This window comes from Dendropsophus ebraccatus, chromosome 1 (genome assembly GCF_027789765.1).
Source record: "Dendropsophus ebraccatus isolate aDenEbr1 chromosome 1, aDenEbr1.pat, whole genome shotgun sequence".
Lineage (NCBI taxonomy): Eukaryota > Metazoa > Chordata > Amphibia > Anura > Hylidae > Dendropsophus > Dendropsophus ebraccatus.
The window spans coordinates 2603751-2620190 of record NC_091454.1 but is presented as its reverse complement, the minus strand read 5'-3'; the positions used below and the strand labels follow the sequence as shown (position 1 = coordinate 2620190).

At 46.9% G+C, this 16440-nt stretch overlaps 1 protein-coding gene across 6 annotated transcripts in view; it reads left to right on the top strand.

Moving 5' to 3' along the window:
* The window catches only part of ABCC9 (ATP binding cassette subfamily C member 9), a 127507-nt gene that overhangs the window by 40933 nt on the left and 70134 nt on the right, over positions 1 to 16440 (top strand). For all 6 annotated transcript variants that reach the window (XM_069963754.1, XM_069963746.1, XM_069963781.1 and 3 more), the window contains exons 10-15: positions 3633 to 3767; positions 3840 to 4002; positions 5499 to 5539; positions 6383 to 6525; positions 6912 to 7020; positions 8953 to 9063. In XM_069963754.1, the coding sequence (XP_069819855.1) occupies positions 3633 to 3767; positions 3840 to 4002; positions 5499 to 5539; positions 6383 to 6525; positions 6912 to 7020; positions 8953 to 9063 (702 nt within the window). The remainder of the gene's footprint in view (positions 1 to 3632; positions 3768 to 3839; positions 4003 to 5498; positions 5540 to 6382; positions 6526 to 6911; positions 7021 to 8952; positions 9064 to 16440) is intronic.

Below are 16440 nucleotides of genomic sequence, written 5' to 3'. Positions count from 1 at the left end.
AATACGGGTATAGCTGAGGGGTCACTGGGGGAAACTGGGGCAGCTGGGGGTGACTGGGAGAGCTGGGGGTGTATGGGGCAAACTGGGGGAGCTGGGGGTGACTGGGAGAGCTGGGGGTGTATGGGGCAAACTGGGGGAGCTGGGGGTGACTGGGAGAGCTGGGGGTGTATGGGGCAAACTGGGGGAGCTGGGGGTGACTGGGAGAGTTGGGGGTGTACGGGGCAAACTGGGGGAGCTGGGGGTGACTGGGAGAGTTGGGGGTGTACGGGGCAAACTGGGGGAGCTGGGGGTGACTGGGAGAGCTGGGGGTGTACGGGGCAAACTGGGGGAGCTGGGGGTGACTGGGAGAGCTGGGGGTGTACGGGGCAAACTGGGGGAGCTGGGGGTGACTGGGAGAGCTGGGGGTGTACGGGGCAAACTGGGGGAGCTGGGGGTGACTGGGAGAGCTGGGGGTGTTTGGGGCAAACTGGTGGAGCTGAGGGTGACTGGGAGAGCTGGGGGTGTATGGGGCAAACTGGGGGAGCTGGGGGTGACTGGGAGAGCTGGGGGTGTATGGGGCAAACTGGGGTTGACTGAAGGGGGACTGGGGACAGTTGGAGTTGACTGAAGGGGGACTGGGGCAGACTGGAGATGACGGAGGGGAAATGGGAAAGACTGGGGGTGACTGAGGGGGACTGGGGCAGACTGGGGGTGATTGAGGGGCACTGAGGCAGATTGGGGGTGACTCTAGGGGGACTGGGGCAGCTGGGGGTGATTGGGGCAGGAGTGCACATAGCCCTCCTCCTCTTCCTCTCACCCTGGCACACAAGTTCCCCTCCCGGCCACACGTGCAGGTCCCCGGTCTTTGAAGGAGGCCGCAGGGACTGTAGTGGTGATATCACCTGCTCCAGAGACCGGGGACCTGCACGTGTGGCCAGGAGGAGAGCAGGACGTGATATTTATAGCTCAGGCAGGTCAGTCGCAGCTCTGTTAGGCGGACTGCCCGACCGCCCTGCACCTCACCTCCGGCCCAACAATCCACGCACCGCCATAAGCCCGCCATGCACCTCACCTCCGCGCTGCCCGCTTGACCTGCACCTCTTGCCCGGCCGCCAACCCGACAATCCATGCTGCTCCGCCTGCAATGATTTTTTGTGAAAATTTAATTTAAGATTTTTACAAAAATCTAATCGATTCTAACCTTCTGGGCGAATTAATTTGTTTACTCACCCAGCCCTGATTCCTCTGTATGTCTCCTCTTGTATATATGTATCCTCCATGTACCCCTGTATATATGTCTCCTCCTGTATATATGTATCCTCTATATACTCCTCTGTATGTATCCTCCTGTATATATGTATCCTCTATATACTCCTCTGTATGTCTCCTCTTGTATATATGTCTCCTCCATGTACCCCTGTATATATGTCTCCTCCTGTATATATGTATCCTCTATATACTCCTCTGTATGTATCCTCCTGTATATATGTATCCTCTATATACTCCTCTGTATGTCTCCTCCTGTATATATGTCTCCTCCTGTATATATGTATCCTCTATATACTCCTCTGTATGTATCCTCCTGTATATATGTATCCTCTATATACTCCTCTGTATGTCTCCTCCTGTATATATGTATCCTCCTGTGTAGGTCTCCTGTATATATGTATCCTCCTGTGTAGGTCTCCTGTATATATGTATCCTCCTGTGTAGGTCTCCTGTATATATGTATCCTCCTGTGTAGGTCTCCTGTATATATGTCTCCTCCTGTATATATGTATCCTCCTGTGTAGGTCTCCTGTTTATATGTGTCCTCTATGTCAGGAATAGGGAACCTTGGCTCTTCAGCTGTTGCAAAACTACAACTCCCATCATCTATGGTAAGCCTATGGCTGCCCAGGTATGATGGTGGTAGTAGTTCTGCAACAGCTGGAGAGCCTTGGTCCCCTCCCCCTGCACTATGTCCTGCTGTGTAGGTACCTTGCTTCCTGCAGACACCATCTTCTCGGTCTTCAGGCTCTTCTAGCCCAGACACAGGAGAACCAGCTGGGAGGAGAGAGCGGCCTCTGGTGGCCGGAGGAAGATACTGCGTACAGCAGTTTGCTTTTTACCATAAGCCTCATAGGCTTATCTGCATAATGGCCATAAAGGGGCGGGGCTTACCGGCATGGGGGCGGGGCTTCAGCGGCCGCTTCCAGCACAGACCGGATCCACAGCACATCCACAGGTAAATATGACTGAAGAGGGCGGGGCTGTAAGCAGGGGAGGCGGGGCACTGAGGACTCCAGCCAGCTGTCAACAGCCATGCGGCCCTGACAGCTGGGGGAAGACCGGCCCGGGGGGCATATGCCCCCCTGCCCCCCGGCCCAGCCCGCCCCTGCTACACAGGATATACAGGGGGCGGAGCTGTGACTACCTCTCTATACACAGGATATACAGGGGGCGGGGCTGTGACTACCTCTCTATACACAGGATATACAGGGGGCGGGGCTGTGACTACCTCTTTATACACAGGATATACAGGGGGCGGGGCTGTGACTACCTCTCTATACACAGGATATACAGGGGGCGGGGCTGTGACTACCTCTCTATACACAGGATATACAGGGGGCGGGGCTGTGACTACCTCTCTATATACAGGGGGCGGGGCTGTGACTACTTCTCTATACACAGGATATACAGGGGGCGGGGCTGTGACTACCTCTCTATACACAGGATATACAGGGGGCGGGGCTGTGACTACCTCTCTATACACAGGATATACAGGGGGCGGGGCTGTGACTACCTCTCTGTATACAGGATATACAGGGGGCAGGGCTATGATTACCTCTCTGTATACAGGATATACAGGGGGCGGGGCTGTGACTACCTCTGTATACAGGATATACAGGGGGCGGGGCTGTGATTACCTCTCTGTATACAGGATATACAGGGGGCGGGGCTGTGATTACCTCTCTGTATACAGGATATACAGGGGGCGGGGCTGTGACTACCTCTCTATACACAGGATATACAGGGGGCGGGGCTGTGATTACCTCTCTATACACAGGATATACAGGGGGCGGGGCTGTGACTACCTCTGTATACAGGATATACAGGGGGCGGGGCTGTGACTACCTCTGTATACAGGATATACAGGGGGCGGGGCTGTGACTACCTCTGTATACAGGGGGCAGGGCTGTGATTACCTCTCTGTATACAGGATATACAGGGGGTGGGGCTGTGACTACCTCTCTGTATACAGGATATACAGGGGGCGGGGCTTTGATTACCTCTCTGTATACAGGATATACAGGGGGCGGGGCTGTGACTACCTCTCTATACACAGGATATACAGGGGGCGGGCTGTGATTACCTCTTTGTATACAGGATATACAGGGGGCGGGGCTGTGACTACCTCTCTGTATACAGGATATACAGGGGGCGGGGCTGTGATTACCTCTTTGTATACAGGATATACAGGGGGCGGGGCTGTGATTACCTCTCTGTATACAGGATATACAGGGGGCAGGGCTGTTATTACATCCTTATATGTATCAGTGATGTCACCCAGGGGGTGGGGCTGTTATGACATCATCATTATATATGAGTGATGTCACTCAGGGGGCGGGGCTGTGACCACCATGCTGACCCCTCCTCTTTCCTCCCTGTAGATTGTTATGGGGGTCATCCTCCTGTATAAGCTGCTGGGGGTCAGCGCTCTGGTGGGTGCGGCGGTCATCGTCTTGCTGGCTCCGGTACAGTACTTCATTGCCACCAAGCTGGCGGAGGTGCAGAAGAACACCCTGGTGAGTGTGGGGCCCCGGGGCCCGGCCGCTCCCATCAGCCTCTGCTCTCATCCTCTCCTCCATCTTTCTCAGGATTACTCCACCGAGAGGCTGAAGAAGACGAACGAGATCCTGAAGGGCATCAAACTGCTGAAGCTGTACGCCTGGGAGAACATCTTCTGCTCCAGCGTGGAGGAGACCCGGATGAAGGAGCTGACCAGCCTCAAGACCTTCGCCCTGCACACCTCCCTCTCCAGTCCGTCACCGGGGGGGATGGGGGGGGGGGATGATGGGGGGATGGGTGATGGGGGGATGGATGATGGGTGAGGTGGATGATGGGTGATGGGCGGGTGGATGATGGGGGGATGGATAATGGGGGGATTGGTGGATGATGGGTGAGGTGGATGATGGGTGATGGGGGGAGGTGGATAATGGGTGAGGTGGATGATGGGTGATGGAGGGATGGATGATGGGTGAGGTGGATGATGGGTGATGGGGGGGTGGATGATGGGGGGATGGATGATGGGTGAGGTGGATGATGGGTGATAGGGGGGTGGATGATGGGGGGATGGATGATGGGTGAGGTGGATGATGGCTGATGGGGGGTGGATGATGGGGGGGAGGTGGATGATGGGGGATGGATGATGGGTGAGGTGGATATTGGGTCATGGGGGGATGGATGATGGGTGAGTTGGATGATGGGGGGATGGATGATGGGTGAGGTGGATGATGGCTGATGGAGGGGTGGATGATGGGAGTGAGGTGGATGATGGGGGTGATGTGGATGATGGGGGTGATGTGGATGATAAGTGAGGTGGAAGATGGGGGTGATGTGGATGATAAGTGAGGTGGATGATGGGGGTGATGTGGATGATGGGGGTGATGTGGATGATAAGTGAGGTGGATGATGGGGGTGATGTGGATGATAAGTGAGGTGGATGATGGGGGTGATGTGGATGATGGGGGTGATGTGGATGATAAGTGAGGTGGATGATGGGGGTGATGTGGATGATAAGTGAGGTGGATGATGGGGGTGATGTGGATGATGGGGGTGATGTGGATGATGGGGGTGATGTGGATGATGGGGGTGATGTGGATGATGGGGGTGATGTGGATGATGGGGGTGATGTGGATGATGGGAGTGAGGTGGATGATGGGGGTGATGTGGATGATGGGGGTGATGTGGATGATAAGTGAGGTGGAAGATGGGGGTGATGTGGATGATAAGTGAGGTGGATGATGGGGGTGATGTGGATGATGGGGGTGATGTGGATGATAAGTGAGGTGGATGATGGGGGTGATGTGGATGATAAGTGAGGTGGATGATGGGGGTGATGTGGATGATAAGTGAGGTGGATGATGGGGGTGATGTGGATGATGGGAGTGAGCTGGATGATGGGGGTGATGTGGATTATAAGTGAGGTGGATGATGGGGGTGATGTGGATTATAAGTGATGTGGATGATGGGAGTGCTCGGCCGGGCTCTGCTGCCGGGGATTAGATGCTGCTGAGAATCTGGGTCAGCCTGGCAGATGGGTAGAGCTGGGTAATATGGGGGAGGGGTGGTGGTGACCCTGTATACGCTGCTCATGTTCCCTGAGGAGATATCAGAGTATCAGCTGTGTATTCAGAGTCTTCACAGTAATGGTGGCGGCTCACGAGCTGGAAACAGGAACATGTCATTGCCTGCTGGGAGTTGTAGTTCATCCACAGCCAGAGACTCTAATGCCTGTAATCTTCTGTGTTTTGCAGTTTTCATGAATACAGCCATCCCCATAGCGGCCGTGCTGGCGGTAAGATCCCGATCTGTGGCTACTGTGCGGCCAGGGTGTGTGCGGGGGGACCTCCCTGACAGGGATAAATCGGGGGATATATATATATTTACAGCTGCACAGTCCTCTCTATCCCCTCCCTGCACTCACCTCTATGGTCATACAGATACAGCTGCACAGTCCTCTCTATCCCCTTCCTGCACTCCTCTCTATGGTCATACAGTTACAGCCGCACAGTCCTCTCTATCCCCTCCCTGCACTCACCTCTATGGTCATACAGTTACAGCTGCACAGTCCTCTCTATCCCCTCCCTGCACTCACCTCTATGGTCATACAGTTACAGCTGCACAGTCCTCTCTATCCCCTCCCTGCACTCACCTCTATGGTCATACAGTTACAGCTGCACAGTCCTCTCTATCCCCTCCCTGCACTCACCTCTATGGTCATACAGTTACAGCTGCACAGTCCTCTCTATCCCCTCCCTGCACTCACCTCTATGGTCATACAGTTACAACCGCACAGTCCTTTCTATGGTCATACACTTACAGCTGCACAGTCCTCTCTATCCCCTCCCTGCACTCGTCTCTATGGTCATACAGATACAGCTGCACAGTCCTCTCTATCCCCTCCCTGCACGCCTCTCTATGGTCATACAGTCCTTATGGGGTGATGTTGGGGTTGTATTGTGGACAGTTGGGGTGATATAACCTCGTGTGACCCCTGCAGTCGGGGGCAGGAGGAGGAGCTCTGCCCCTCATATAGACAGGTATGAGAGTTATAGGAGCGGGTGAGTGATGGCCATGTCTGTGGCCCCGGAGTCCCCCTTGTTCTTGGTTGTCTAATCCTCTAGTTTGTGATCCTCAGACGTTTGTGACACACAAGTATGTGGAGGGCGAGCCCCTGACCCCGGCCAACGCCTTTGCCTCCCTCTCCTTGTTCCACATCCTGGTGACGCCGCTCTTCATGCTCTCCACGGTGGTCAGATTTGCGGTGAAGGCGCTGGTCAGGTGCGTCCTCCTCAGGGGGTAATGGTCAGACCCCGACTCTCTGATGTAATGGTCAGACCCCGACTCTCTGATGTAATGGTCAGACCCCGACTCTCTGATGTAATGGTCAGACCCCGACTCTCTGATGTAATGGTCAGACCCCGACTCTCTGATGTAATGGTCAGACCCCGACTCTCTGATGTAATGGTCAGACCCCGACTCTCTGATGTAATGGTCAGACCCCGACTCTCTGATGTAATGGTCAGACCCCGACTCTCTGATGTAATGGTCAGACCCCGACTCTCTGATGTAATGGTCAGACCCCGACTCTCTGCTTAGAATGGTCTGTCCTCTCCTATAATCACCCGGTATACGTGACCTCCGCCTCTCGCCTTCTCTCCCTCCAGCGTCCAGAAACTAAATGAATTCTTCACCAGTGACGAAATCCGAGATGACAGCGCGAGAAACGGAGACTCCCCGGCCCTGCTGGACGCCTGCCGCAAACATCCCGGGATTGTATGTACAGCGACCTGTAATAACCCTATAATAACCCCGGGGTGCAGGCTCCTGTATATACACACATAGTGTCCTATAATAACCCCGGGGTGCAGGCTCCTGTATATACACACATAGTGTCCTGTAATAACCTTATAATAATACCGGGGTGCAGGCTCCTGTATATACACACATAGTGTCCTGTAATAACCCTATAATAACCCCGGGGTGCAGGCTCCTGTATATACACACATAGTGTCCTGTAATAACCTTATAATAACCCCGGGGTGCAGGCTCCTGTATATACACACATAGTGACCTGAAATAACCCTATAATAACCCTGGGGTGCAGGCTCCTGTATATACACACATAGCGACCTGTAATAACCCTATAATAACCCCGGGGTGCAGTCTCCTGTATATACACACATAGTGTCCTGTAATAACCCTATAATAACCCCGGGGTGCAGGCTCCTGTATATACACACATAGCGACCTGTAATAACCCTATAATAACCCCGGGGTGCAGGCTCCTGTATATACACACATAGTGTCCTGTAATAACCCTATAATAATACCGGGGTGCAGGCTCCTGTATATACACACATAGTGTCCTGTAATAACCCTATAATAACCCCGGGGTGCAGGCTCCTGTATATACACACATAGCGACCTGTAATAACCCTATAATAATACCGGGGTGCAGGCTCCTGTATATACACACACAGTGTCCTGTAATAACCCTATAATAATACCGGGGTGCAGGCTCCTGTATATACACACATAGTGTCCTGTAATAACCCCGGGGTGCAGGCTCCTGTATATACACACATAGTGTCCTGTAATAACCCCGGGGTGCAGGCTCCTGTATATACACACATAGTGTCCTGTAATAAACTTATAATAACCCCGGGGTGCAGGCTCCTGTATATACACACATAGTGACCTGAAATAACCCTATAATAATACCGGGGTGCAGGCTCCTGTATATACACACATAGTGACCTGTAATAACCCTATAATAACCCCGGGGTGCAGGCTCCTGTATATACACACATAGCGACCTGTAATAACCCTATAATAACCCCGGGGTGCAGTCTCCTGTATATACACACATAGCGACCTGTAATAACCTTATAATAGCCCCGGGGTGCAGGCTCCTGTATATACACACATAGCGACCTGTAATAACCTTATAATAGCCCCGGGGTGCAGGCTCCTGTGTATACACACATAGCGACCTGTAATAACCCTATAATAATACCGGGGTGCAGGCTCCTGTATATACACACATAGTGTCCTGTAATAACCTTATAATAACCCCGGGGTGCAGGCTCCTGTATATACACACATAGTGTCCTGTAATAACCCTATAATAACCCCGGGGTGCAGGCTCCTGTATATACACACATAGTGTCCTGTAATAACCCCGGGGTGCAGGCTCCTGTATATACACACATAGTGTCCTGTAATAAACTTATAATAACCCCGGGGTGCAGACTCTTGTATATACACATATAGCGACCTGTAATAACCCTATAATAACCCCGGGGTGCAGGCTCCTGTATATACACACATAGTGTCCTGTAATAACCCTATAATAACCCCGGGGTGCAGGCTCCTGTATATACACACATAGTGACCTGTAATAACCCTATAGTAACCCCGGGGTGCAGTCTCCTGTATATACACACATAGTGACCTGTAATAACCCTATAATAACCCCGGGGTGCAGGCTCCTGTATATACACACATAGCGACCTGTAATAACCCTATAATAACCCCAGGGTGCAGGCTCCTGTATATACACACCTGTAATAACCGGGATTGTGGGTAGAAACACACTACTTGGGGTACTATGATGGGGTCTACAGAGGTGCAGAGGGACCCCATAGCTGTACCCCGCTCATCCATCGCTCCTGTGTCTGAAGCCTTTCTCACTCTCATTTCCAGCATTCAAGAGCCATCAACAGGAAACAGCCGCTAAGGTACCAGCTGGACAGGTACGAGATGTCCCCCCGGAGACAACTGCGCCCCCAAGACAGCGAGGAGGCCGCCATCAAGGTAATAGAGAATAACATTGCACGGTGGCTCAGCGGTTAGCAGTGTAGCCTTGCAGCGCTGCAGTCCTGGGTTCAAATCCCACCAAATGCAGAGTGCTGCGGAATCTGTGTGCACTATACAAATCAAAGCATTATACTCTATCTCCTGTACATGGGAGGAGTCAGACTGTATCTACATCTATATACTCATTGTATTTACTCTATAACCTATACATGGGAGGAGTCAGACTGTATCTACATCTATATGTACATTGTATCTACTCTATAACCTATACATGGGAGGAGTCAGGCTTCATCTACATCTATATGTACATTGTATCTACTGTATCACCTGTACATGGGAGGAGTCAGACTGTATCTACATCTAGAATGACATTGTATCTACTGTATCACCTGTACATGGGAGGAGTCAGACTGTATCTACATCTATATGTACATTGTATCTACTGTATCACCTGTACATGGGAGGAGTCAGGCTGTATCTACATCTATATGTACATTGTATCTACTGTATCACCTGTACATGGGAGGAGTCAGACTGTATCTACATCTATATGTACATTGTATCTACTGTATCACCTGTACATGGGAGGAGTCAGGCTGTATCTACATCTATATGTACATTGTATCTACTGTATCACCTGTACATGGGAGGAGTCAGACTGTATCTACATCTATATGTACATTGTATCTACTCTATCACCTGTACATGGGAGGAGTCAGGCTGTATCTACATCTATATGTACATTGTATCTACTGTATCACCTGTACATGGGAGGAGTCAGGCTGTATCTACATCTATATGTACATTGTATCTACTGTATCACCTGTACATGGGAGGAGTCAGACTGTATCTACATCTATATGTACATTGTATCTACTGTATCACCTGTACATGGGAGGAGTCAGACTGTATCTACATCTATATGTACATTGTATCTACTGTATCACCTGTACATGGGAGGAGTCAGACTATATCTACATCTAGAATTACATTGTATCTACTGTATCACCTGTACATGGGAGGAGTCAGACTGTATCTACATCTATATACTCATTGTATTTACTCTATAACCTATACATGGGAGGAGTCAGACTGTATCTACATCTATATGTACATTGTATCTACTCTATCACCTGTACATGGGAGGAGTCAGGCTGTATCTACATCTATATGTACATTGTATCTACTGTATCACCTGTACATGGGAGGAGTCAGGCTGTATCTACATCTATATGTACATTGTATCTACTGTATCACCTGTACATGGGAGGAGTCAGACTGTATCTACATCTATATGTACATTGTATCTACTCTATCACCTGTACATGGGAGGAGTCAGGCTGTATCTACATCTATATGTACATTGTATCTACTGTATCACCTGTACATGGGAGGAGTCAGGCTGTATCTACATCTATATGTACATTGTATCTACTGTATCACCTGTACATGGGAGGAGTCAGGCTGTATCTACATCTATATGTACATTGTATCTACTGTATCACCTGTACATGGGAGGAGTCAGACTGTATCTACATCTATATGTACATTGTATCTACTGTATCACCTGTACATGGGAGGAGTCAGACTATATCTACATCTAGAATTACATTGTATCTACTGTATCACCTGTACATGGGAGGAGTCAGGCTGTATCTACATCTATATGTACATTGTATCTACTGTATCACCTGTACATGGGAGGAGTCAGACTGTATCTACATCTATATGTACATTGTATCTACTGTATCACCTGTACATGGGAGGAGTCAGACTGTATCTACATCTATATGTACATTGTATCTACTGTATCACCTGTACATGGGAGGAGTCAGACTGTATCTACATCTATATGTACATTGTATCTGCTGTATCACCTGTACATGGGAGACGTCAGGCTGTATCTACATCTATATGTACATTGTATCTACTGTATCACCTGTACATGGGAGGAGTCAGGCTGTATCTACATCTATATGTACATTGTATCTGCTGTATCACCTGTACATGGGAGACGTCAGGCTGTATCTACATCTATATGTACATTGTATCTACTGTATCACCTGTACATGGGAGGAGTCAGACTGTATCTACATCTATATGTACATTGTATCTGCTGTATCACCTGTACATGGGAGGAGTCAGACTGTATCTACATCTATATGTACATTGTATCTACTGTATCACCTGTACATGGGAGGAGTCAGACTGTATCTACATCTATATGTACATTGTATCTACTGTATCACCTGTACATGGGAGGAGTCAGACTGTATCTACATCTAGAATTACATTGTATCTACTGTATCACCTATACATGGGAGGAGTCAGACTGTATCTACATCTATATGTACATTGTATCTACTGTATCACCTGTACATGGGAGGAGTCAGACTGTATCTACATCTATATGTACATTGTATCTACTGTATCACCTGTACATGGGAGGAGTCAGGCTGTATCTACATCTAGAATGACATTGTATCTACTGTATCACCTGTACATGGGAGGAGTCAGACTGTATCTACATCTATATGTACATTGTATCTACTGTATCACCTGTACATGGGAGGAGTCAGACTGTATCTACATCTATATGTACATTGTATCTACTGTATCACCTGTACATGGGAGGAGTCAGACTGTATCTACATCTAGAATTACATTGTATCTACTGTATCACCTGTACATGGGAGGAGTCAGACTGTATCTACATCTATATGTACATTGTATCTACTGTATCACCTGTACATGGGAGGAGTCAGACTGTATCTACATCTAGAATTACATTGTATCTACTGTATCACCTGTACATGGGAGGAGTCAGACTGTATCTACATCTATATGTACATTGTATCTACTGTATCACCTGTACATGGGAGGAGTCAGACTGTATCTACATCTAGAATTACATTGTATCTACTGTATCACCTGTACATGGGAGGAGTCAGACTGTATCTACATCTATATGTACATTGTATCTACTGTATCACCTGTACATGGGAGGAGTCAGACTGTATCTACATCTATATGTACATTGTATCTACTGTATCACCTGTACATGGGAGGAGTCAGGCTGTATCTACATCTATATGTACATTGTATCTACTGTATCACCTGTACATGGGAGGAGTCAGGCTGTATCTACATCTATATGTACATTGTATCTACTGTATCACCTGTACATGGGAGGAGTCAGACTGTATCTACATCTAGAATTACATTGTATCTGCTGTATCACCTGTACATGGGAGGAGTCAGACTGTATCTACATCTATATGTACATTGTATCTACTGTATCACCTGTACATGGGAGGAGTCAGACTGTATCTACATCTATATGTACATTGTATCTACTGTATCACCTGTACATGGGAGGAGTCAGACTATATCTACATCTAGAATTACATTGTATCTACTGTATCACCTGTACATGGGAGGAGTCAGACTGTATCTACATCTATATGTACATTGTATCTACTGTATCACCTGTACATGGGAGGAGTCAGACTGTATCTACATCTATATGTACATTGTATCTACTGTATCACCTGTACATGGGAGGAGTCGGGCTGTATCTACATCTATATGTACATTGTATCTACTGTATCACCTGTACATGGGAGGAGTCAGACTGTATCTACATCTATATGTACATTGTATCTACTGTATCACCTGTACATGGGAGGAGTCAGGCTGTATCTACATCTATATGTACATTGTATCTACTGTATCACCTGTACATGGGAGGAGTCAGGCTGTATCTACATCTAGAATGACATTGTATCTACTGTATCACCTGTACATGGGAGGAGTCAGACTGTATCTACATCTATATGTACATTGTATCTACTGTATCACCTGTACATGGGAGGAGTCAGACTGTATCTACATCTATATGTACATTGTATCTACTGTATCACCTGTACATGGGAGGAGTCAGACTGTATCTACATCTAGAATGACATTGTATCTACTGTATCACCTGTACATGGGAGGAGTCAGACTGTATCTACATCTAGAATTACATTGTATCTACTGTATCACCTGTACATGGGAGGAGTCAGGCTGTATCTACATCTAGAATGACATTGTATATACTGCTATCACCTGTACATGGGAGGAGTCAGGCTGTATCTACATCTATATGTACATTGTATCTACTGTATCACCTGTACATGGGAGGAGTCAGGCTGTATCTACATCTATATGTACATTGTATCTACTGTATCACCTGTACATGGGAGGAGTCAGACTGTATCTACATCTATATGTACATTGTATCTACTGTATCACCTGTACATGGGAGGAGTCAGGACTGTATCTACATCTATATGTACATTGTATCTACTGTATCACCTGTACATGGGAGGAGTCAGACTGTATCTACATCTATATGTACATTGTATCTACTGTATCACCTGTACATGGGAGGAGTCAGACTGTATCTACATCTATATGTACATTGTATCTACTGTATCACCTGTACATGGGAGGAGTCAGGCTGTATCTACATCTAGAATGTACATTGTATCTGACTGTATCACCTGTACATGGGAGGAGTCAGACTGTATCTACATCTATATGTACATTGTATCTACTGTATCACCTGTACATGGGAGGAGTCAGGACTGTATCTACATCTATATGTACATTGTATCTACTGTATCACCTGTACATGGGAGGAGTCAGACTGTATCTACATCTATATGTACATTGTATCTACTGTATCACCTGTACATGGGAGGAGTCAGGACTGTATCTACATCTAGAATTACATTGTATCTACTGTATCACCTGTACATGGGAGGAGTCAGACTGTATCTACATCTATATGTACATTGTATCTACTGTATCACCTGTACATGGGAGGAGTCAGGCTGTATCTACATATAGATGTACATTGTATCTACTGTATCACCTGTACATGGGAGGAGTCAGACTGTATCTACATCTATATGTACATTGTATCTACTGTATCACTGTTACATGGGAGGAGTCAGACTGTATCTACATCTATATGTACATTGTATCTACTGTATCACCTGTACATGGGAGGAGTCAGGACTGTATCTACATCTATATGTACATTGTATCTACTGTATCACCTGTACATGGGAGGAGTCAGACTGTATCTACATCTATATGTACATTGTATCTACTGTATCACCTGTACATGGAGGAGTCAGACTGTATCTACATCTATATGTACATTGTATCTACTGTATCACCTGTACATGGGAGGAGTCAGACTATATCTACATCTAGAATTACATTGTATCTACTGTCTCACCTGTACATGGGAGGAGTCAGGACTGTATCTACATCTATATACTCATTGTATTTACTCTATAACCTATACATGGGAGGAGTCAGACTGTATCTACATCTATATGTACATGTATCTACTCTATCACCTGTACATGGGAGGAGTCAGGCTGTATCTACATCTATATGTACATTGTATCTACTGTATCACCTGTACATGGAGGAGTCAGGCTGTATCTACATCTATATGTACATTGTATCTACTGTATCACCTGTACATGGGAGGAGGTCAGACTGTATCTACATCTATATGTACATTGTATCTACTCTATCACCTGTACATGGGAGGAGTCAGGCTGTATCTACATCTATATGTACATTGTATCTACTGTATCACCTGTACATGGGAGGAGTCAGGCTGTATCTACATCTATATGTACATTGTATCTACTGTATCACCTGTACATGGGAGGAGTCAGGCTGTATCTACATCTATATGTACATTGTATCTACTGTATCACCTGTACATGGGAGGAGTCAGACTGTATCTACATCTATATGTACATTGTATCTACTGTATCACCTGTACATGGGAGGAGTCAGACTATATCTACATCTAGAATTACATTGTATCTACTGTATCACCTGTACATGGGAGGAGTCAGGACTGTATCTACATCTATATGTACATTGTATCTACTGTATCACCTGTACATGGGAGGAGTCAGGCTGTATCTACATCTATATGTACATTGTATCTACTGTATCACCTGTACATGGGAGGAGTCAGACTGTATCTACATCTATATGTACATTGTATCTACTGTATCACCTGTACATGGGAGGAGTCAGGCTTGTATCTTACATCTATATCGTACATTGTATCTACTGTATCACCTGTACATGGGAGGGTCAGACGTATCTACATCTATATGTACATTGTATCTACTCTATCACCTGTACATGGAGGAGTCAGGCTGCTATCTACATCTATATGTACATTGTATCTACTGTATCACCTGTACATGGAGGAGTCAGGCGATCTACATCTATATGTACATTGTATCTACTGTATCACCTGTACATGGGAGGAGTCAGACTGTATCTACATCTATATTACATTGTATCTACTGTACACCTGTACATGGGAGGAGTCCAGGACTGTATCTACATCTATATGTACATTGTATCTACTGTATCACCTGTACATGGAGGAGTCGACTATATCTAAATCTAGAATTACATTGTATCTACTGTATCACCTGTACATGTGAGGAGTCAGACTGTATCTACATCTATATACTCATTGTATTTACTCTATAACCTATACTGGGAGGAGTCAGACTGTATCTACATCTATATGTACATTGTATCTACTCGTATCACCTTGTACATGGGAGGAGTCAGGCTGTATCTACATCTATATGTACATTGTATCTACCTGTATCACCTGTACATGGGAGGAGTCAGGCTGTATCTACATCTATATGTACATTGTATCTACTGTATCACCTGTACATGGGAGGAGTCAGACTGTATCTACATCTATATGTACATTGTATCTACTCTATCACCTGTACATGGGAGGAGTCAGGCCTGTATCTACATCTATATGTACATTGTATCTACTGTATCACCTGTACATGGGAGGAGTCATGCTGTATCTACATCTATATGTACATTGTATCTACTGTATCACCTGTACATGGGAGGAGTCAGACTGTATCTACATCTATATGTACATTGTATCTACTGTATCACCTGTACATGGGAGGAGTCAGACTGTATCTACATCTATAATGTACATTGTATCTACTGTATCACCTGGTACATGGGAGGAGTCAGGACTAGTATCTACATCTAGATTACATTGTATCTACTGTATCACCTGTACATGGAGGAGTCAGGGCTGTATCTACATCTATATGTACATTGTATCTACTGTATCACCTGTACATGGGAGGAGTCAGACTGTATCTACATCTAGATATGTACATTGTATCTACTGTATCACCTGTACATGGGAGGAGTCAGACTGTATCCTACATCTATATGTACATTGTATCTACTGTATCACCTGTACATGGGAGGAGTCAGACTGTAATC